This window comes from Centroberyx affinis, unplaced genomic scaffold (genome assembly GCF_046629955.1).
Source record: "Centroberyx affinis isolate AG114_WGS23_722 - 3 ecotype Tasmania unplaced genomic scaffold, CSIRO-AGI_Caff_v1 ptg004541l_1, whole genome shotgun sequence".
Classification (NCBI taxonomy): domain Eukaryota; kingdom Metazoa; phylum Chordata; class Actinopteri; order Beryciformes; family Berycidae; genus Centroberyx; species Centroberyx affinis.
In genome coordinates this window covers 145249-169043 of record NW_027282177.1, presented here as the reverse complement: position 1 = coordinate 169043, position 23795 = coordinate 145249, and the positions used below count along the sequence as shown (strand labels likewise).

General features: G+C 40.0%; 2 protein-coding genes across 2 annotated transcripts; both read left to right on the top strand.

Moving 5' to 3' along the window:
- The first annotated feature begins 4469 nt into the window (after window positions 1–4469).
- Window positions 4470–5063, top strand: LOC139665356 (caldesmon-like). The gene has a single exon (XM_071544348.1). The coding sequence runs from the start codon at window positions 4470–4472 to the stop codon at window positions 5061–5063; it is 594 nt and encodes a 197-aa protein (XP_071400449.1).
- An 8819-nt stretch (window positions 5064–13882) lies between these two features.
- unc93a (unc-93 homolog A) lies at window positions 13883–23170 on the top strand. The gene is made up of 8 exons (XM_071544353.1): window positions 13883–13972; window positions 14911–15092; window positions 16166–16395; window positions 17959–18078; window positions 19054–19265; window positions 20010–20145; window positions 21751–21882; window positions 22881–23170. The coding sequence occupies exons 1-8, from the start codon at window positions 13883–13885 to the stop codon at window positions 23168–23170; spliced, it is 1392 nt and encodes a 463-aa protein (XP_071400454.1).
- Window positions 23171–23795: the final 625 nt, after the last annotated feature.

Here is a 23795-nt window from a genome sequence, read left to right as displayed (position 1 = left end):
ACTTTCTGCTACTACTTGTTGTTGCCTAAGGCTGAGAACTATAGTTTCTTTCAGACACAGGTCAAATACAGGTTATTTTTACTGTTTGTTTTAATCTGCATGGAGTACCAGATATATAGAGATACCAGATAATTCAGATAATGTGGAATAATGTTATCTTGTCAATCACAGAAAGGTATGCTCAACTGAGCATTCAAACACTTTGTGTAAACTTTCTGGACAGCATAGTGCTGATTTTAATAATCCCCGTGGGTAACCTGGATTGTTGCAGCAGCAAATAGTAGCAGGATACAGCAAAGAAAAATAGAATATGGATAAGTATCAAGTAGGTGAAAATATTATACACATATACGCAATATGGAATATTAAGAAAACAAATATGTGAATGTATAGCTTATATACATGATGTGCAAAATGTACATCATAATGTATTTAAATGAGCAGGTCTGGGTTAGGGTTATATATGGGATAAATATTGTCCTTTTATTGAAAATGGAATATTGTCCAGCGAGACATTTTGATCAGATTCCACACAAGTATGAATGTTTTATGACTATGATTAGAGAGGTTATAAGAGGCTTTTCCATCCTGATGAGAATATAATTCTGAATACTTGGATTTTTTTTGGCATGAAAATTGTAAATTTAAAGACGTTGAACATCAGATAAAAAATATCAGTTATCGGAGCTTCAATCCAAAAGTATCAGTATTTGTATCAGCCTTCAAAAACCCATATCAGTCAACCTTAGTCTGGTTCACACACAGGTCTGGGATTCCATGAGGGGATTTGGGCAAGGGGGGGTGGGGAGAAACAGAGGGAGAGAGAGAGAGAGAGTTTTTTTTCCCATGACTCTCTCTCTCTCCGTTGTAGCCACTGTCAGACAGGTAGCAGGGATTAGAGTGCGTGACCCAGATCCATCTGGAGTAATGAATTTTTCCTGGGAATCATTCACAGGTCTGACTGGCCGGCTAGGCTTTGGGCCCACTATCACACTGGAAAGTCTGAAAAGTACGGTGGCCCTGAAGGGCAAAACACTGATTTGTTTTTTTTTTATTTGTTAATTTTGTTTAGTGAAATCTTGTGTTTTTCCCTTCAGGGCCACCGTAGAAAAGCAATAATATTATATGAGCACTAACATAGCAGCCTGGTTTCATATCATTAAAGTAGGCTAATAATTTGCAACATTTTCATCTAAATAATGTGTTTGCTCCTCTCTGACTTATGTAACACAATGATTCATCCTACATCCAGTTCTTGAAAGCTTTTACATTTGCTGTTCTAAACACCCTGTGTCTCGTGTCGGTCTTTCCTGGGAAAACTCTTATAGAAGAAGAACTGGGTAGTTAGCATGAGCAGCGATAGCCACCATGGCTGTACAGACAAAGAAGACAAACTCAAACTGCATCAACAGAAAAATAAACAACAAACAACAACAAAATTGTGTGGATTACTACTTTAAGTTTAGCGTTAGCATCTGAATTTCACATGTGGAAAATCTCATGTGAAACACATGACATCACAGTATGTGGAACACGTGCTTTGCACATAGGAAATGTGTGGTTTTGGAACATTTTCAGGTGTTCCATGTGTGGTTTTGGAACATTTTCAGGTGCTCCACATCTGGTTTTGGAACATTTTCAGGTGTTCACATGTGGTTTTGGAACATTTTCAGGTGCTCACATGTGGTTTTGGAACATTTTCAGGTGCTCCACATGTGGAAAGATCCCATGAAACACATGACATTCACATGGGCAATATGTGGTTTTGGAACACTTTCAGGTACGCCGCATAAGATGTTATAACATAATTATATGTGATAACATGTTTTTTCCAAATGTGTACACATGTGGAAAAACATGTTAAGAGTTTAGCCACTGAAATACCATTAAACCCTGCTCCTCAGCCTTCCCACGTGTCTGTGAGAAAGATGCAGCAATGCTGGGAAGGATTCAGCCTGTTGTTTTGGTTGGTGACTTTATCTTGCAGTTCATACATGTAGCCATGAGTCTATTTTGAACCTTTAACTTGGCTTGGCATTAAGCTGATTAACTTTTTAAACCTTTATTTATCCAAGGAACATTAGCTGAGCATGTGTGATCTTTTGCAGCAACACCCTGTTTAAATAGAACTAAATAAATAGAGTTGAGACGTGAAGACATGGGCGTGGCTATTTCTTGGTTCTGGAAGCAAAAAAACGATTCATTTTTGCATACAAGTGGTCATGTGACATGCCATTAGGAGTGTTGCAACAGTTGAATGACCTGAACCGCTACAGAATGAGCCATTAGTTCAAACGAATAGCAGCTGAGTTGAAAAAACTAGCATAGTTGGAAAAAAAGGCTAAGGTACAAGGCTATGTACATATGTGCATTAGGGAGTAAAGAAACTACTCAACTACGCCACCAAAGTTCCCCAATTACAGAGCTCGCTTCATCATCTTGTCATGAGGGAGAGACAAACTATATCTAGAGCTAGTCATACAAGATAGACCTAATGTTACACCCGTGGACTGTAAAGGGTTACAACATTAAGACAAGAAGAACATGGTCTAGTGTTTTGTGCCTGGCTGGAACTATTGGTCAGGAGAACTGCACTTCTTTCTACCGCTTTCCATCGTCTCAGTCGGCGAAGCAGCGGTGGATCCGACTCATTAGGTAAGTTTAATTAACAACTTATTACTTATAAGATTTACATTCTGCAAAAAACATGAATACTAATTCTACAATTTCATGTCTATGTGCTTGACACACCTACCAAATCGACGTTGCGCGTTTTGTCGTGCTGTCACCATAGTAACTCCCTCCAAGGATCATGGATACTGTAGTGTTTGGTGCCGTTGTAAACACGGAAGCAACAGAAAAAACACAATTTGACACTGAGGTTGAAACATTTCTAACCGAGCATCATTACAGCAGCCTTTACTATCGTTTTCTGATCTTGGAGACTGAAGGCGTCCTCTGTTGTGTAATATGGCAGCTATTGCTAAAGTTAAAATCCCTATGAGTCTGGCGTCTGGCCAAAAACTGTTCCGGAACCAAACGTTTCAACTCTATAGAACTGAATTAAATAGAACCACCACTAACTAAAAAAACTTGACTAAAACAAATAAAATGTTTAAAGGAACAGTTCACCCAAAAATTACAATTCAGTCATTATCTACTTAACTATTCCTTTAAAGAGTGTGACTGTTGCTGGATCTGCAGCATGTCACCAGATAACATGAGGTTTGATGGAAATTTGTCATTTAGATACTAATGAAATGAACGCATCTGAAATGCAATGGCATTATTAGCACAAACCTATACTAAATTATTTTCTGCTAAATTATTAGCACAAAAAAAACCATTCATTTCTTTTAGTTCAATGTCATAATTAACAATAACTTGTTATAATAACAGTTAAGTTATATTCTATTGAATTGTTTTATCCAACTGATGGAAACGTAATTGTATTAAATATTTCTTTGCTTACACTGGCTTGAGTGAGAGTGGTTATTGATATGCCTTGTCCATGCCAAATAAACAGATAAGATTAATGTAGAATGAACCTCATATATCAAGCAAAGGGCAAACAGATGCACACAGAATGCATTGTTAATATTTCAATGAAAAATGAATTTTACAAACAGCTGTCATTCATGGTCCACATTTGAAATGTGGAATCTACATCAGTATCTTTCTAACCTTCCAAACATGAGGAAATACTGAAAAATGAGCGCTAATATCTTGGTTGGTTTCCAAAGAGAGACTATTTCAAACCAAGAGGATATGTTACTCTCTCTGGCTGAAGTCTCAGGTATCAGAAAATGCTGAGTGGACAGTTCTGGCCATGGAGAAGAATTCAATAGCCTTGTTCCTTCTTCCCAGACAAACACAACCGGGTACACCAACAGACAGATATGAACATGTATTACTCATAGCCTGACACACGGCCTGGAGGCTGGACACATAGGCGCAGCAGCTCTGGAGGACGGGCAGGCGGACGACCAGAGTGCCGGAGCCGCTCTGGAGGACGACCAGAGTGGCGGAACAGCTCTGAAGACCGGTGACGTGGAAAAGACCGCTCAGGAGACCAGCAACGTAGGCTGGGCCACTCAGGGGGTCGGCGACGAAGGCGGGACCGCTCAGGAGGTCGACGACGCAGCTGGAGGTCAGGGAATGCAGCTGACACCAGAAGATGCGGCTGCGGGTCGGGGCAGGCTACGAGATCAGCTTCTGGTGTCAGGAGTACAGGACCGGAGTCCGGCAGCGGGAGTGCGGGACCGGAGTCCGGCAGCGGGAGTGCGGGACCGGAGCGCAGGATCGGAGGCCGGAGACTGGAGCGCAGGACCGGAGGCCGGCGGCTGGAGTGCAACAGCACTGGTGTAACATCAGTGCTGTTCCAGAGTCACTGGGAACACGGGAGTTGACCGGATACAGGAATGCCGGACTTGAGTCCTGCAACGGCTGTCTGAGATGGCCGACATGGAATGGCAGGGCATCGGCAGATGCGGCCGACGACTGGGGATCTGGCTGCAGAGCAGGCTGTGTCAGCTGGGAGCCCGGCAGGTGAGCCGGTGAAGGCAGGGAAACAGGGGTTTGCTGACACACAGCCACAGGAAACTGCAGCAGAACAGGAACTGAAGCCCGCTGCAACTCAGGCTCAGCGGATTGCTGCAACACAGGAACAGAAGGCTCTTGCAGCTCAACAAAAAGCAGCCTCGGCGCAGGAACAGGGACCAGCCGAGGCACAGGAACAGGAGACAGCTGCGGCCCAGCAGGAACAGGAGATTGCTGTGGTGCAGGAAGAGGAGACCACCGCGGCTCAGCTACAGGGAGCTTCCGCGGCGCAGGAACGGGTGACTGCCGCAGCTCGGCGGCAGGGAGCTTCCGCGGCGCAGGAAGCTGAGAGTGCTGCAACCCAGCACGAACAGGAGACCGCCGCGGCCCAGCACGAACAGGAGACCGCCGCGGCCCAGCACGAACAGGAGACCGCCACGGCCCGACAGGAACTGGGAGCTTCCGCGGCGCAGGAACCGGAAACCGCCGCAGCTCGGGAACAGGAACTGACTGGACCTCAGTAGTGGCGCTGGGCAGCGGAGACTCTGTGGCGCTGGACTGCAGAGAGAGCCAGTGGCGTCGGGAGCCACGGGGACCTCGCCGCCTCCACGGGTCCCCGTGAAAAAGGCAAGGCGAGTCCCCTCAAAGGGCGACCGCTGGCCGTCAGGGCGGCTCCCCAGATGAGCCGTGGTAGAAACCAGGGATTCCGGGAATGCCGGGTCAGGACAGGCAGGTTTTAGGCTCAAAAACCCGCAACTAAGGCAAAAGTACAAAACCAAAAACCAAAAACACAACAGGCTGGCAAAAAGGCAAACAAAGGAATACAAAAACCCAACCTGGCTGGCAACAAAGCAAGAAGTCCCGAAACTGGTGACGAGGCAGGGAACACGGGAACAGGAACAGGTAACAAGACAGGACAGGAGCGAAACAGAACAGGTAGACTAAACAGACGAACTGACAAGGAGCGGATGGTGAACCGGGGTAGATATACTGTGGGGATGGGTGATTAGTGATGAGGTACAGGTGTGTGGGAGCAGGAGGGGGGAACAGGTGAAGAGAGAGATAGACCAGGAGGCGGAGACACAAGAGCAGACAGGAAACACAGAAACAAGGAAAATACAAACACAAAGAAACACAAAAGCAGGACATGGCAGAACCATGACAGAATGAAAGAATGAATGAATGAATGAATGGAATCCAGAACATTATCATTCTTTAAATTGGTGACCAATACCATTTATTTAACAGTTCGTTTTTAGTGCTAGAGCTGATCCAGTTCCCCTTGATTGACAGTTCCCCTGGGCTCATTAATACAGTAGGGACTGATCTTAGGTAAGTATTCCTACAGTAGGACTTGGGATGTTGTGGAGGGTAAATAAAGATATTTTTGAGGTATTTGTTTAGCCTTTATTAGACAGCTGAGAGAGGGATGACTGGGGGAGAAAGGGATGACATGTGACAAGGGTCCCAGATTCGAACCCAGGATGTCCCAAGATCACCAGCTTCTTTAGGCCTGACATAAATCTGTATGGTATGAAATTCACTGTATACATCATAGCAAGTAGTATCAAACTGATGTAAGACCAGGCCTGTGATGTCTATTTGCAACAGATTGCAATGTTTGATAGACGTAATGTGTGTGTGTAACAGAGTCCTCTAGTGGTACTGTAGGCACACACACACACACACACACACACACACACACACAATGCCAGGCCCCTGAGGTAGAGAATTACTGGTATTAGAGTGCCAGACAGACAGGTATGTCTGGTCTCCCTCAGATATGAGCTGGAAGCTCTGTGACCAGACTGGCTTAAGGCTCTTTAATAATACACCTCTCAGTGTGTGTGTGTGTGTGTGTGTGTGTGTGTGTGTGTGTGTGTGTGTGCAGTATATTTTTATGTGTTTAGGAAAGTTAGCACTCATTGCCCATAGGCCCACTTAGCCAGCCAATAAACACTGAGGGAGAATAAACAGCAACCAACCAGAGTAGGTTAAATAAAACCAACCTATCAGATGCCTGCCTCACTCTAAGAGGGTTGTAATAACAGGAAGTGAAGGGAAGGAGGGAGGGGGGTTGTATACATTATTAATATTAGTATTATGTTATGTTATCCTGGGTTTCAGTGGAGAGTTTTAGTGTCCCATGATGGTCTAAATGCTGTTACAGAGGTTTTTCCACCCCTAAAATTTGTGGGGAAAGAGTGAAAACCTTTTTTTTTTTATTGGAATAAAATACCAGCCATGGACAGCTTCAATCCCAAAATTATCTGTATCGGTCGTCAAAAACCCATATTGGTCGAGCCCTAGTCCCGATTAAGATTCTAAAACGAAAAAAGAAACGCTTGCAAAGAAGACACGCAAAATATAACCCTTACAAAAAAGTCACATGTGAAAGCCCACATGTGACTTTTTGGACACGCTAGTGCTTTTTGGACACGCTAGTTTTCATACGTGAACAATGGTTTTCACATTGTATTCTGACATTTCGTGACAGTTTTTACTTCAGATGTGAACATCGTTTTCTACATGCAAACATTTTTTTTGTCACATTTCCACCTGCCATCACACGTCAGTATTTGTTTCACGTGTGAAAACTTAATTTCACACGCAAAGAGGCAATTCACAGGTGAAAATTTCACATGTTCACTTATGAAAACCAAAACGCACATGTACTACTGATGTAAAACATGTAAAACTAATGTATTAAAACTGTAATTTTGATTGATTTTGATCGTACCAAAGAACAAATTCAGGTAAGAAAAGAAATCACGAATGCTGAAACGTTCGTGGAAACATTCGTAAGTAGCCTCCGCTTCAAGATTGAAATCTGATCATACGCACACTTAGTGAACAAGGCCCATTCTCCTCTCTCCAACTCGGTGCTGCCTCTGGGCTGTTTTCACCCGGCACTCTGACTTTCTATTTGTAGAAAAAAAACACCAAACGGGAAAGTCTTCATTTTACTGCAGTAAAACAGTTTAAAGTGCGCTGGGTTTAGCAGCCTGCAGCGAAGAGGATTCCACCTGCAGCATGAGGGGGAAAGACAGAAAAAGAGACAATAAAGTGCGGGAGAGGGGGGTGGGGTGGGGGGGAGCAAAGAAGAAGGAGTTGTAGAGCGCTGAGGCAAAAGACAGATGGTAAAAAAAATAGATATAAAGGGAATCTTTGGATGCATGCAGACTGGGGTAACGTTGAGCTGGAAATCACTCCTGGTGGTGGTGGTGTGTGTGTGTGTCGAGTTGAATATGACTCTTGGTTTGGCAGAGATATTACTTTATGACAGACATATCTAAATCCTCTGGCACTGTGTGTGTGTGTGTGTGTGTTTTATGGCAGAATATTTCTTAATAGAGAACACTGATAAGATTCTTGTATGATGTCATGGGGAAACTTGGTGCTGTAGAGTTTCGACACGCCTATTCAGAGTCTATAGAGTCAAGTACTTCAAGGCTGTATTACATTCTGTTATCTGGAGTTTCAACTCTATTTAACCTCTATTGTCATTCCACGTGTGCTATTTACATTCTTTTACAGTTGAGTAGCAGGGAAAAAGTATGACTGACTTTTATTACTGAGTAAAGGCATTTTTTTCCTATTCATAGTATTCCCATGATGTCACATGCATTTCCTGCCAATATGGTGCCTTACAATACAGACAGTTCATTGGCTGTGGCTGTCGTTTGATTATAGTCACCTGTTCATTTATTACAATTGCCTAATATTTTCCTACCAAGATGGCCGAGTGATGATGTAACAGAATACTATGAATAGAGGCTTTGCAGTTGCAGCATCAACCAGGTACAAATACTGTTTTAATATATATCAAACAGGCTAGAAAAAGAGAGAAACCTGAAAAAAAATGTTGTGTGTGATTGTAGGTCAATTCACTATTGTTATAAGTACAAGCAAATTTTCAAGAATACATTTTCCAGATGTATGATTATGGATTATATCTGGGCAAAATGAATGAAGAACATGATAAAATACAAAAACAAGTCTACATAAATAAAAGTAATGTTGAACAAACTCAGGATTCCCACTGGTCATTGAATTCCTGGAATATCACTGGACAGGGAAAGTCAGGGAATTTTATCAATTCTCTGGGGAAGTCAGGAAATATTCAGGAATTTTACAAATGTGTCACTTTACTTTTGGAATATAGCAGATTGACAACATAAAAATGTGCTGTGGGACAACTAGTGTCTATCAAGGTTTCTAAGCTTTATTTGTGGACTCTGCCTCCCCCTGCTGGTCATTGGCTATAATACCTTATGGATAGCTGGGCTGACAGAGACTGTCCTCTCAGTCACATTCATAGAAAATACAATGGCATTCATATTTTTATTATAGAATTACTTAAAAAAAAAAAAAAAACTCACAGCAGTTTGACTGGTATTGCCTGGCAGCTCCTTTCTGTCATAATGAATGGGATTGAATACTACCAGGGTAGTATTGATCAATTCTACAATAAATATGTAATTAAACAAACTGCATCATATCCATCATATCAGGGGAGGATGACGAGGATTTTTTTTAGAATACATTTTTAGTAAACAGACACCCCCATTTATCACCCCCATTTATCAGCGAACACACATAAACACACACACACACACACACACACACACACACACACACACACACACACACACACACAACACACAGACAGCCGCACCCAAACTGTGTCTTTTAAACAGGGTGAAGTGAGGCTATATTCTGAGGTGTTGTCTTACTCTTCTCCTGTTATATCCTCCCATATAAAACCATTAAACATATCTGATCAAAACCACAGCCCATCTACAACACTAGTACCCCACTGGTCATTAGTTCCATCACTTTCTGTAGTTTACTGTATGTTTATTAAGTCTTACACCATATCAGGTCAACTCAGAGGATAGCAAGGGGAAGTAGAACACAGTCCATACCACACAGCACATTCCCATTATATTCCTAATTGATTTCAGAGTTAGGTTATTCTACAGAATATTAAAGATCAGGATTTGCACAATCTTATCCATCCCCAATGTAAAGCATTCCAGAGTCAAGATGTTGTCAGTGTAATCAACATATAATTGTCATGGCCACTATCATTTTCTGATAATGGCAGATAATAAAGTTTAGTGACAGGCAGGCAGTCTTGATCTGGTTTATCATTTGGACTGCACTGTAAATCATTTGGCTAATCTCTGTTTCAGTTGTAAAATGCATAACACTGCTGAGCATGAAACGTCATAACTCTGTTTATGACTTTAATGCTTATAACTCTAATGTTAGACATTTCCACACCTATTTGCCTCAATCAGTGCCACCTACAGCGAAGTTGTAGTCGCCTTCTTTTGGCTTTGCATACGTTAAATATGGTTGATTTTCATGTTTGTGTTTGAATGGAAGGTTTACTTCCTCCCTCATGGACTGAGAACGTTTCATAGCTGGGGGAGGCCGTTCATAACCATTTGTAGAATTTCAAATCTGTGTGACATGCTGGGAGATGTAGTCTCTCCAGCAGGTCCTGGGTCTGTACCGGTCATGCCTGGTATACTGTAGTCGGTCATGCCTGGTATACCTTTAAAGTAGGGATGTCCCAAGTTGATATCAAAGATCAGAATTGGACCCGATCAACGCCATATTTTGATTTATTGGTATCTGCTACATCACTCACAATCAAATTCAGATCCATTTATGTATTTAATTTCCCCCTCTCCTCTACAATTACACCAATTGTTGATTGATATATGGCCCATATATTACGCCACAATTGGTGTAATATATAGGCCATAAACAGGCGTTGTCAACCACTACTCACAGTGAGGCACATGGTATGGAAGGAGGCGAGTTGCACCATCATGTCTGCAGTGTGGATTTATTTTATATTGCAGACTGAAAGCAGCCAAACAGCTATGTGTAATGCTTGAAATGCAAGTATTTCGAGGGGGGGGCAGCAACAGAGCTGCTTTCAGTGTTAGTGTAATGCAAAGGTATTTATTTTCACACTTTAACAACCATCAGAGGAAGCCCAGAAGATGTGGCTCACTAAAGTCACACGAATGTGAGTTCCTGATGGCATGTCAGCAGAAGAATATGTATTAGGTACTGTGTGGTAATATGTGTGGTGTAACTATGGAGAAGTTAAAACAATATTAAGAGTTATATGTTGTGATCATGGTGTTAACTTCTCACTTTGGGTTAAGTAAGGTTGGGATGGAAAATTCCAGCGTAACACCTAGCTATGAATAGCTTGCTAACTGACTGTATCCGTAAGCATTGGGGAAGTATAAATTGAGAGATGGCGGACAACTTGGTCTTCAGGAAACATCTGTCAGTGAAAGGGAAGTTAGGGGAGTTACTTCTTTAAATTTCTGGGTGTCTGGCTGAATGGTACCGATGCAACGAAGAAAGAACTATCGATACCTGGGCTCTGCGATGAGGTCTTTTTCAAAAAGGCATGCGCAATTTTGTTGTTAGAAAAAAAAAAAATTTAGATGTACATTTGATTTTATTGGATGACATTTACAAAGCTTCAAAGCTACATAGCTACAAGGCGATAATTGGCTGATTTTGTTTGAGCTGATCTTGAGGAGGGGGGGGAAAGAAAGGTATAAAAAGTGTCGAGAATTTCACGTTTTTGAGGAGCTTCGGGGAGTTTCTTGAAGAGGAGGAATCTTTGCTCGAGACTCATCGAATTCAGAAGCATTTCTTTTTCATTGCCTTTGAACTGATTCTTGGCTTCACTCCTCCCTGACACCTTTTTTTTGGGAATCTCTTAGAGAGCTGTGCTAGGTGGTAAACTGTTTGTTCTCTCTGCCAAAGTTATTTTTGGAAACTTTTTTTTTTTGGCAACTTAAATACTTTTTTTCTTTCCTGCATTTAAAGCAATTTTGTAAGTATTATTATCTCCCATCTGATGGGACTAGCTCCTCCTAGGGTTACTGTGCCTCCCGTCTGAGTTGTAATATACATTTTCTGTATTGCTAAGCCAGCTCCATAGATGAAGGTTCAAATCAGTTGCTCTGGACTTTCAAAGCAACATTCCCTTAGCAGTATACTACTCATACTTAACATACTAAGTGTGACATTAAGTGAGTGTGTTTCCACTGCATAGTATGTTGATTTTGTGTACGTGAAAAATGCCTCAATGCGTACTACATTGACAAAAATTTGTATGCTGCCCGAGATGTCCTATAATGCATTGCTGCTGCGTAACCTCCATTGACAGAATGTGATGGGTGCTGGTGATAGTACGATTTCAAACAACCACAAATGTTAAGTAGACAATATTTATTTCACTGCAATGGTTTTTGTGTCATCAAAATTATTAAAACCCTTACAGTGTTTTCAGAACAAGTATTTTGTTGTTGAAAATGCAAAATGCAGTTACAGCTACACAGGCTTGCTAGTTTGTGGTAAAAGCAAAGAGATTAGGATTAGTTAACCTGCCTTGCTTTTCTTATAGCAGCTCATATATTCCAGAATGAATATAAATGCACAGTTAGGTCTATCAGCTACCCTAAATGCATGTCAAACTGTCTCGGACTGTCTGGATGGACCTCCCCGTTTCCTGCTGTGCCTATACACATAACTTAATTTCTCATTTCTCATAGTATTAATTAAATTGCTTATATGTGTTATTGATCAAATATACTGTATCTTTCTATGCACATTTGTTTGCTGGATTTGCTCAAAGTTGTGAATTTTAATCTGATCATAGGGATGGGACGATATGCTTATCTCACAATATGATTCGATAGGCGATACGAGGTTCACGATTCAATACAACCACGATACGATGGAATAAATAAAAGTTCAGTGACAACAAAGTCTGACTGTGCAGAATTCAGAATTGACTAGAATGTAAACAACAAAAAATATTGACGTTACAAAGTGCAAATAATGTAATGTCGATGGAGAGCTTGTGAAATTGTGATGGTCAAGCCGTCTCATTTGTGATTACTAGAGCAGAATAAAATTGAGCTAATATCACAATTAGAATATTATTATTAATATATTGAATTTGATATATTGTTGATAGAATGTGATCTTTTCATGAATGTAGGCTATCTTTTCTAAATATGCTGGAGACTTACAATTATTTGACAGTTCATAACATTTCAGTCTCATGTGTGTCTCATGAGTAAAGTAAATTTTGTGACAGTATTCCAGCACTAGTGCTCTAGTCATTTGACATGTATTGACATGTATAGAATTCTGATTTTATTCTCAGAATTCTGACTTTAAACTCAGAACACAAATAAATTTAATATTTTCCCCTAATGAGGTTTTTGGTGGCAATGAGGACAAGGAAAAAGGGTGTGGCAGGTTTTACTGCAGGTTTTAGACTGTTGAGTAAAATCCTCCCACACCACACTGGAATGATTTCTTCTGGTCTGACACCTGATAAAAAAAAAACAAACAAACATATATTTGTGTGGAATCTAATCAAAATGTCACACTGGAATTAGGATTAGATTGATAAATCGGCTTGGATTAGCTGTGGTCAGGGAGGAACCTCCATCATATCAGCGTTGGACCACAGTATCATATTGGCCACATATCTCATATGGCCAGTATCATATTTTTAATAAAAGGCCAACAACCGCAAACCAATTCATCAGTCTAACCCTAGTTTTTTCACTATACTTTCCTTTTGTCTACAAGTGGACAGAAGTGCTCCTGCTGGGACTGGACCAGCTGCTCCATATTTTCTCAAACAACAACAAGCCATCATGTCGTATGAACTCTGTTTAGAGCCTTAGCTATGGTCACAATGTGGAAAGGGTTTTGTACTTCTCTTACAGGAGCAGGTGTAACAATAACATGCAATAAACCTTTGCTCTGTGCCACCCGTCCTGTGTGGATGGGACAGGAGGGATTACCTTGATATAGCGCTGAACATGACCTGAGAGAAAAATAGACTGTTCAGTCTAGCAACTTGAATCTAAAGGCATGTACTGAAAGACTGGGACAAAGATGAAAGAGAAAAAAACTAAGAAGGGACATAAGGAAGAGAAAGACTGAGTGAGCAGGAAGAGGAAGGTATCGTCAATCAGTTGGCAAGCACTTTATTTTTAATGATTGAGATAAGAAAGGAGGTCTATTGATAAAGGATCATCTGCGTAACACTACAACAACCGAGTATATCGATGTGTTTGTCCCATATCCAAGTGAACTTTGAACTCAAATATAACTATATGAGAGACACAGTCCTCGTTTGACTTTCCACTTAGGCTGGGCAGCTACGGGAAGCTACGTTTTTGGGAACATACAATCCCAAAAAACGTAGTCACGGACTTCTTTTTTTCTCTTTGTTGAAAGGTGAAGCTCTGCGGAGTTCTGAGAAGCAGCCATGATCGACCGCAACTTAAAGAACGTGCTGGTGGTCTCCTTCGGGTTTCTGTCTCTGTTCACAGCTTATGGAGGCCTGCAGAGCTTACAGGTAAGTGGAAGAGTTATCTGTGGAGACCAGCTGAGCATGCAGAGCCTTTCTCAGTATAGGAAGTAGTAGAAGAGTACATTCAACAGTCGCAAAGGCAGAGAATATAGACATGTATCATACACGTTTCCATCCCTAACTGTTGCTGTTTGTTGGAGATGGTTGTTTTATTAATGCATTTGTTACGGTTTTATGCATGCACTGGCTGTGAAGAAATAATTTCCTCTTGATGACAATAAACTAAACTAACTATCCAACTAAAACTGAAACACCTGTTCAACCCCAATGATATTATAGATTCTGTTACATTTGACAGCAATTTTAGATTTTGTTTTAGTCTTGGTCTTGTCTTGAATTAGTTTTAGCTACATTTTTGACCATTTTAACCCATTTTTGGTTCATTTTAGTCAGCAAAATCACTGGAAATTCTTGCCCCCTTTCTCAAACTGTCTCTATTTTCCAGGGCCACAATTTCCTAATAATTTCCTAGAAAGGAACTGTTAATTTCATGGTTATTTCCAGGAAACGTCCTAAGAAATTATGTAGCAGTTATATAGAAAATGTCAGCAGTCTGTTGGAGTCGATAAGATACTGTACATTTCTAAAATAATTTCCTGGGAAGAACTGCATAACTACATTATATAATCTAGTGATTTGTTGAATTAATTAATAATTATTAATAATAATATGAAAAAGGCAGTTTGACGCATCTCCCTATTAACTGTCTGTTCTATCCATAATCTAACTCAACTGTATCAGATTCATATTGTCCTTTAGTCTCATGATATATTTTACTGTTGGAAAATGTTATTTATTATTTGCTGGGTTGCTTTGTCTAGTTTCATTCAAGACAGACAAGCAGAATGAATGCTGAATAGACTTTCCCTTGTTCAACATTTTCCATTCCTCTAATCCCACCCCACCGTCTCCTACCTCTCCAGAGCAGCCTGAATGCGGAGGACGGGATGGGCGTGGCGTCACTGAGCGTCATCTACGCCTCCATCATCGTCTCCTCCATGTTTCTGCCCCCCATCATGATCAAGAACCTGGGCTGCAAATGGACCATCGTGGTCACCATGGCCTGCTACGTCTCCTACTCCTTTGGAAACCTCTCCCCTGGATGGTAATCAGTCACATCCTCAATCAACCTCACTATCACTTTCATGTATGTCTAGAACAGGGTCACTGTAAACCCCATCTAAGATGCTGTAATACCAACAACACAAAAACACTTTTGTGTCTAATCAAGTCCCTCTAAGACCCACATACATGATCACATTTCATCAGAGGGCTTAGAGGTCAGTCCAAGACTAGAGCTCCAGCAATATGGGATTTTGATGGCTGATCCTGATATTTTTGGATTGAATTTTTAATCTTGAAATATGACAGTTTTCATGCCAAAAAATTAAAAATTAAGTATTCACAGTTTCTCCCAGTATTTTATTCTTGTCAGGGTGGAAAAGCCTCTGAAACTGAATTTGGACCATGGAGTTGGAATACTGATTGGGATAACATTTTGCAAATTAGCGATTTGAACTCTTACAGAACTAATCCAGAAATATACACAAGCATTTTCTCTACCACGGCTGAATAATGATGAAAAAGAGGCATCTTACACTGAAAAAGTCACCACAGGCATGACTACTTCTAATAACAATAACGATAATACAGTTTCATGCATACTGGTCAAAATGTCTCATCAGAATCAATTCAGGTTAAGGTCTTCCCATAGACCAGTGATTCTCAACCTTTTTCATATCAAGGACCCCTAATTTAGTCCACATTAGGGCCACGGACCCCCATTTGATGAGATTTTGTCTCTCAAACACAAATCTGAGAATACTGTTTTTTGGCAGATATGATTTTGTCCAGAATTCCATGACTATCTGTAATGCAGGTAGAGAGATAACAGTGAAACTATGATCAAAACAGTCATTCTTCTACATTCTCTAATTGTGTTCACTTCTTGTAAATGGAATAATGCTGAAGTTTAACAATTCATCAATTTGCTGGGGACCCCCAGGAACCCCCTCAAGGACCCCTGATGGTTGAGAACCACTGCCATAGACAATCAGTACAGCACTGATCAATTCTCCAGTAAATATGTAATAAATCAAACTGCAAACCCTAACCCTAAAGGGTAAAAACATAGTAGTTTCATATGAATTCACTTAATAATAATAATCTATCATACAGGGCCTCCCTCCTCACTACCTCAGTGATCCTGGGTTTGGGTGGCTCACCTCTGTGGTCGGCCAAATGCACCTACCTGACCATCTCCGGTAACCTGCAGGCCTCCGCGGAGGGCAAGATCGGCTCTGATGTCATCAACCAATACTTTGGCATTTTCTTCTTGATCTTCCAGTCGTCTGCTGTGTGGGGAAACCTCATGTCCTCGCTCATATTTGGACAGGACGCCGATATAAGTAAGAAGAGAGGAGTGCTTATTTGTATGGAAACTAGGCTACATGAATAGTATATATTACTGACAATATGGGTAAATGATAAATGTATATGTTTACCCATGGGCTGTAATAGTATAGCCCTACATTTCCCAAGGTAAATGTGGTCAATCTGTGCATTCCCCAGGTAAAGAGGGTGGAAAGCACGTATCACAGAGGTGCGAGGCTTTCAGTCAGTCCTTGAATTATGTCACAGTGATTGTGCATACCGCTGATAGCATTACACTTCCCTGAATAATTCAGATCAGATCAGAACAGATTAGGAGATCTATGGTCTAGTGTTTGCTGATAAGGTAAAGCCTTATCATTAACAGGTTAGTGGCCTTATTATTTCAAAGTTAGTATTTCATTATGCATGTGTCTCTGGTGTATCGTTAGCTATGGTGCTACTTGCTATGTTGAGTGATAGTAGGCTCCATGCTAACACTTTAGCGTACACTATGTTGAGTGGGCTCCATGCTAACACTTTAGCGTACACTATGTTGAGTGGGCTCCATGCTAACACTTTAGCGTACACTATGTTGAGTGATAGTAGGCTCCATGCTAACTCTTTAGCATACACTCTTTAGTTATTTAATAGGTTGTAGGTGGTTAGCTGGTTGCAGGACAGTCTCAGGTGGCAGTTGTACCCATTATTCAGAAACAATTTTAGTTTTTAGGTAACACTTTATAATACAGCCCGCGTTTTAGAGTGTAACTCCCCGTCATTACAAGGAAGTTTCACCGTAAGTTCCGGGAAATTACACGGTAAATGTCGGGAAGTTACACTCTAAATCCCCAATTGTTACTCCCTTGTTCCTCGTTGTCTTGTCCATACCTACATTTAAGTACCAGTAGGAACCATAAGTATTTTATACGTACTGATTCATACAAGGAAGTTACACCGTAAATTCCGAGAAATTACATGGTAATGAACACACACACAGACAGAAACAACACAGGTCAAGATCCAGGTCTAATTGGTGGCGTACGTATCTTTTTATGAGTTCAGTTTAGAAGAGAATAAGAATGATAAACGGTGTGTGCTAAAAGAGCAGATGATGTTGCCACATACCATAACACCATAAGTATTTTATGGTGTTAATACTCTCCAGCTTATCAGTAATCACTGCGTCATCATTGAACGCAGTGACAAGAAGGACATGAGACATTAGAAGGACATTTTGTGCAGCAGAAAAAAGGTCTGAGGCCAAATTGATGGTCTCTGCATGATCCACATATTCAGTTTTCAGGATTTTATTTTCAAATCTACTGTAGCTCAACGATAAGAAAAATGTTCTTCATCGTGTCTTTACATTGAACCACTCGAACAAAATCTAATTTCAACAGTGTCTTCATTAAACATCTTTGATCATATATGTATGAAAAAAAACTTTAATCAAAAGTCACTTTCTGGGGCTCTGCCATACAATTATTTGTATGTGAATGTGATGTGCGTATCTGTCTACTGTATGTCTATGTCAAAAGCCATTTAGCAAGAAAAATCAGTCCCACCATTTTCTGAGTGAAATCTGTGTTTTCTGACAGCTTTCATCCCAGACGAGCAGCTGCAGTATTGTGGAGCGGCTTCTTGTGACGTGACTCCCAACGTGACCACCTCCAGACCAGAGCAGAAACTAGTCCAGATACTAGTCGGATGCTACATTGGTAATATCAGCGTTATGTTGCTTTGGCATCAGATATGACCTGTTGTGCTCTATAGAGGCTTTGCAAGATGCATAAAAAAAAAAAATCTACCAGCAACCACGTCTGGCTTCATCCTGGAGGTCCAGTGGAGAATTAGCTGCGCTCACGTCTAAATAGCCTACATAACAACCAGGATAGAAAAAGAGAGATACATGAAAAATATTGTATGTGGTATGGCTGTAGATCAATTAAGTAACTTTATAAATAAAAGTGAATAGCCTGATAAGCTAGATTGGTAACACTTTACAATAAGAGTACATTAACAGTTAACTAATGTGTCTGGTAATAATTTACTAATGGTGTTCATGTTAACTAAGGTATTAATTTATACATTATTTAATAGTCATCTTTATAAACTATTAAATAATGTAGAAATTAATACCTTAGTTAACATGAACACCATTAGTAAATTACACATTAGTTAACTGTTAATTAAGGGTTAGTTAATGCTTATTAAGCATTAACTAGGAATTTTTAGCAGGGTAGCCAAAGAAAATAATTTTTCTCGCAAATATTGCGGAGATTTCTTGAATTTGCGTTAATTATTCTGATCGCAAACTCGCAATTTCCTGGAGGGACTGACAAAATGTGCGTTGTATTCACAGATCTAAAGAGGGTCATACATTCTTACAACTTTCAACACAATAACATTCACACTGCAGTTATACATCTTTAAATAGTTTAAATAGTTGTGATTCAACAATTATCCCACAAAATTTTAGCTCAGCTTTACAGTTACGTAACTGTCGGAATTTTGATCTGAATTGATTGAGTTATCCTTTAACACACCTTCAACCAGAGAGGAACCAATCAGTGAAATCAGCTTCTGTAGTGTTTGGTTGGAATAAAAACCTGCAGACTCTTAGATCACAGTGGCCGTAGCTGAGAACCATGGCGTTATACATTTGCTGCTCTCTGTCCTGTGTTGTGTGGTAGGAGTGGGGTTGCTGGCCATGCTCATTGTGGCGGTGTTTCTGGACAACATCGACCGGGAGCAGGCCAGCCAGTTCCGTGGGAATCCGGAGCCGTTCTGGCACACGTTCCTCGCTACGTTCAGACTGCTGGGTGACTGGAGGCTGGTGACCCTCATCCCTCTCACCATGTACAGTGGCTTTGAGCAGAGCTTCCTCTCTGGGGAGTACACCAAGGTGAGGAGGTCTCCTAAAGCAGTCATTCTCAACCTTTTTCATATCAAGGACCCCTAATGTAGTCCACATTAGAGCCACAGATCACAGTTTATTGCTGGATATGATTTTGTCCAGAATTCCATGACTATCTGTATTGTAGGTAGAGAGATAACAGAGAAACTATGATCAAAACAGTCATTCTTCTACATTCTCTAATTGTGTTAACTTCTTGTAAATGAAATAATGCTGAAGTTTAACAATTCATAAATTTGCTGGGGACCCCCTGGAACCCCCTCAAGGACCCCTGGTGGTCCCCGGACCCCACGTTGAGAACCACTGTCCTAAAGGACTAAAGCAGTGTTCCCGCTTGACTACGTTAACATGCAGTTTTTTTTTTTACTTACACTATCAATTCAATTATTTAATTTTTAAAAACTGAGAATAAAACCCATTAATGGAATAATTGTTATGGCAACAGGAAAAAGTATTGCATTATTGGTAGGTGACTTTTCTTACATTAATTGGAAATTCATAAACAGGATTACTGGTTACAAGTTATTTTTACGTTAATTGTTCACTATATTAACAGGAAGTTACTTTGTTTGTTTGCTGCCCTTTTTTTTATGTCTCTTTTGTTTAAAACACAAAAGTGCTGTATAAATAGATTACATACTTTACATCTTCACCAACTTCATCATCGTTATTTTCGCTTCCACCACCCACATCATCATCATCGCTTCTCTTCATCCTGTGCTTCCATTGCAGAACTATGTGACGTGTGCCTTGGGTATCCATATGGTTGGCTATGTGATGATCTGTTTTGGAGCCACTAATTCTCTTTGCTCCTTTGTCTTTGGGAGGCTGGCTCGATACACTGGGAGATACCTACTCTTCTTGCTGGGTAAAATCGTTCTTATTCTTATATAGATATACTGTATAAATCGTGCCTTTTGTCATTTGAAAAAAATAATAGTAAACTGAATAGTGACTCACCACGCCCTTTTTTTGCTTGTCTGTGGTGGAAGGTAGAGCAGATCCAGTAGACAAGTCTGTGTGATACCTGCGTTCCAAAACAAAATCAAAATCTTTATACTACATATGTATAATTCCCGAAGAAAACTTTGGTAATGCTTTATTTTACAGCCCGCTAATTATGGTGTAACTACACTGCAAAAATTTTGAAGGCAGTTCAACTTAAAAACAGAAGTTTCCTTGCTGCCTTAAAATTGTGAGTTGACTGAAGTAGTACTGAATAGTTAGGTCAAAGATCATTAGTTGGTTGTTCTAATGTAGAAAAGCGAACTGAGTGAAATTAAGACAATAAGTTCAATCAACAAATGTCTAGTCATGCTGATTCGTGTTTCCAAGTTGAATACATTAATTGATGAACTGAAATCCAGTGTTATTTATTTTTTCACAAGGTTGGCTAGGTTTAAGTTTTAGTTCCTCTTGTATCACATAATTAATACACAGCTCAGCATATAATATGCAGCTGCAATACACTTACTTGTAGTGGATTGTACTTGCCATGTGCATCAGAGAGAAACTTTCTTGAATGTGAATTCCCAGATACATAGATAAGATAGATAGTAGATTTTATCATGGTTTTTTATTTTTATTTATTTATTTATTTATTTATTTTTATCAGAAATTGACCTATGATTCACCAAACATACATACATAACAAGTCTCTATCCTGTAACTTCATTCAAACCAGAAGAAGGAAGAGTTTCTGGAGAGTTAAACCGAATGCAATGCATGCTGGGAAGTCTAGGGTTAGGGTTAGGGTTAGCTGCTAATAAACTAACAGTGTTAAGTTTAGTGAATGCTTTATAAGGTGTTCTTTCAACTCACAATTTTAAGTCACAAGATGTGAACTCATGATTTTAAGTCATGAAGCTCATAACTAGCACTTTTAAGTTGAACTTGACAAACACATCTATATACATTGTGTTAATGGATAAAGATGAGTTGATTTCACTAAATTGCACTATGAGTTTTTACAGTGTAGTTTGTAATTATGGGGTACTAATTTTCTGTTAAACTGTATTTACTGCGGGGCAAACTTGTACTTGCCCTATAATTACAGTGAACAAGAGGAGAACAAGCATTGCTTTATTTTATAGCCCATACAGCTTGTACTTACTCCATAACTACAGGGAACAAGCACCAATAACATTTGTTTTACCCCCCCTAATTACATTATTGTACCCTGTAATTATTTTTTAAGTATGCAGTAGTTATGAAAACAGTTACACCATAACTACCTTATAAGTCTCTCATAATTACAAAATTGTTACTCCTTAACTCCCGGACTTCTTGTTTTGTTACCCTGTAACTACAGCATTGTTATTTTATTAGTACTCCATAATTACAAACTAGTTACACCGTAATTAGCGGGGTGTAAAATAAAGCGTTAGCAAAACTTTTACATCACAAAAACTTGCTCTGAATGAGCTGCTAACATTAATTTGAATGTCAATGTCATATTTTTGTCCATTTGCAGCGGCGCTCACCAACCTCTCCTGCATCATTGCTCTGTTGTACTGGAGGCCTCATCCTGACCAGCTGGCTGTCTTCTTCGTGTTTCCTGCTCTCTGGGGAATGGCCGACGCTGTTTGGCAAACTCAGACCAACGGTGAGGGAACTCAGATGTGGTCCAGTCAGTGTGGTCCACCTGTGATATGACGGCTACGATGCAGTTTGATTGATTACATATTTATTGTAGGATTGATTTCTCTTAGAATTAAGAATTAGTGTCCCATCAGTGTCCCATGATGGTCTAAATGCTGTTTCAGAGGCTTTTCCACCCTGACAAGAATGCAATTCTGGGGGAAACACTGAATGCTTGTCATTTGTTTTGTCATGAAAATAGTGACATTTGGAAAAGCCTCCCTTATCAAAATGATTGATTGGACAAAATTTTAAACAATTAATGATCATTTTTGAAGGATAGTCCTCGGTTGATAAAATGATAGGCCTTTTACAAACTGGATCATCTGTATTTAATTTTATTCTATTATATTTTAATATTTGTTTATTCTGCATTTACATGATATTCCATACATCCATATTATATCCATATTATATAATATCCATATTATATTTATTTTGTTATTTTATATTTTACAGATATTAAAAAATGATATTAGGGTTTTTTCCCCAAGATTTTTTTTTTTTTTGAAAATCATAAAATTATTCACAGCTGTTGGAGTTTTCATTGGTAAATATTCACAAATATGTGGGTAACACTTTACAATAAGGGTCACTAAGTTAAGGGTTATTTAATGCTTAATAAGGGTTAGTTAATTAATAAGCATTAACTAACCCTTAATTAACAGTTAACTAATGTATAATTTACTAATGGTGTTCATGTTAACTAAGGTATTCATTTATACATTATTTAATAGTTTATAAAGATGACTATTAAATAAAGTATAAATTAATACCTTAGTTAACATGAACACCATTAGTAAATGATTACCAGACACATTAGTTAACTGTTAATTAAGGGTTAGTCAGTGCTTATTAAGCATTAACTAACCCTTAACTTAGTGACCGTTATTGTAAAGTGTTACCAATGTGTGTACTTTTGCATTGTTGATGTTCACGGTGCCTGTTGTGTGTGTCCTGCAGCCCTCTATGGCGTCCTCTTCCCCCGGGCCAAAGAGGCGGCGTTCGCCAACTACCGCATGTGGGAGTCTCTGGGTTTCGTCATCGCCTTTGCCTACAGTACGTTCATCTGCCTGGAGACCAAACTGTACATCCTGCTGGCCGTTCTGCTCCTGACCTGCGTCACCTACCCCATAGTGGAGTACAGGGAATACAAGAATCCCACGCCGCCCATCGAAGAGGGAGCCTACACCCAACACAGAGAAACTGTTCAAACGGACAAGAAGAACATCATCGCTGAGTCCAGACTCTAGAAAACTGGGTTGGCTTTTAAATTGTAGTCTAATCTTTTTATTTTTTTAGTTTGATTTAAAATCCAGACTCGCATAGTCCCTTTTACTTTGCCTGATACACCAAAGGTGTTTTTTTCCTTTCTATACTATATTAATAAAACGTTTCAAGTTAAGGATATACAGGGTAGTATCAACACTGTGCAACACTTCACTGTGCAATACAAAAAGGTATTAGGTGGACAAATATGTAGTTAGGGAAGATCTCTGTGATTGACCCTCATGCCATTACCTCCAATAGAACTTTCTCTGTCACCATAGGTAAATATTCGTCATCCTCATCACAGTCCTCCTGCGGGGTTCCACAAGGTTCGGTTTAGGCCCCACCTTATTTTCCTTGTATATGCTCCCACTTGGTCACATCATCTGCAAAAACAACGTCTCTTTCCACTGTTATGCTGATGATTCCCAGATATACCTCCCCCCTCAAACCTACCGACCCTGACCGCCTCCACATCCTTCACAACTGTCCTGGATGTCTCAAAAGTTCTTACAACTCAATGACAACAAAGCAGAAATCTTAGTTTTCGGTCCACCTTCTTTTCCTACCTTAATCTCAGATAAACTTGGTAGCCTCTCTGCAAACATG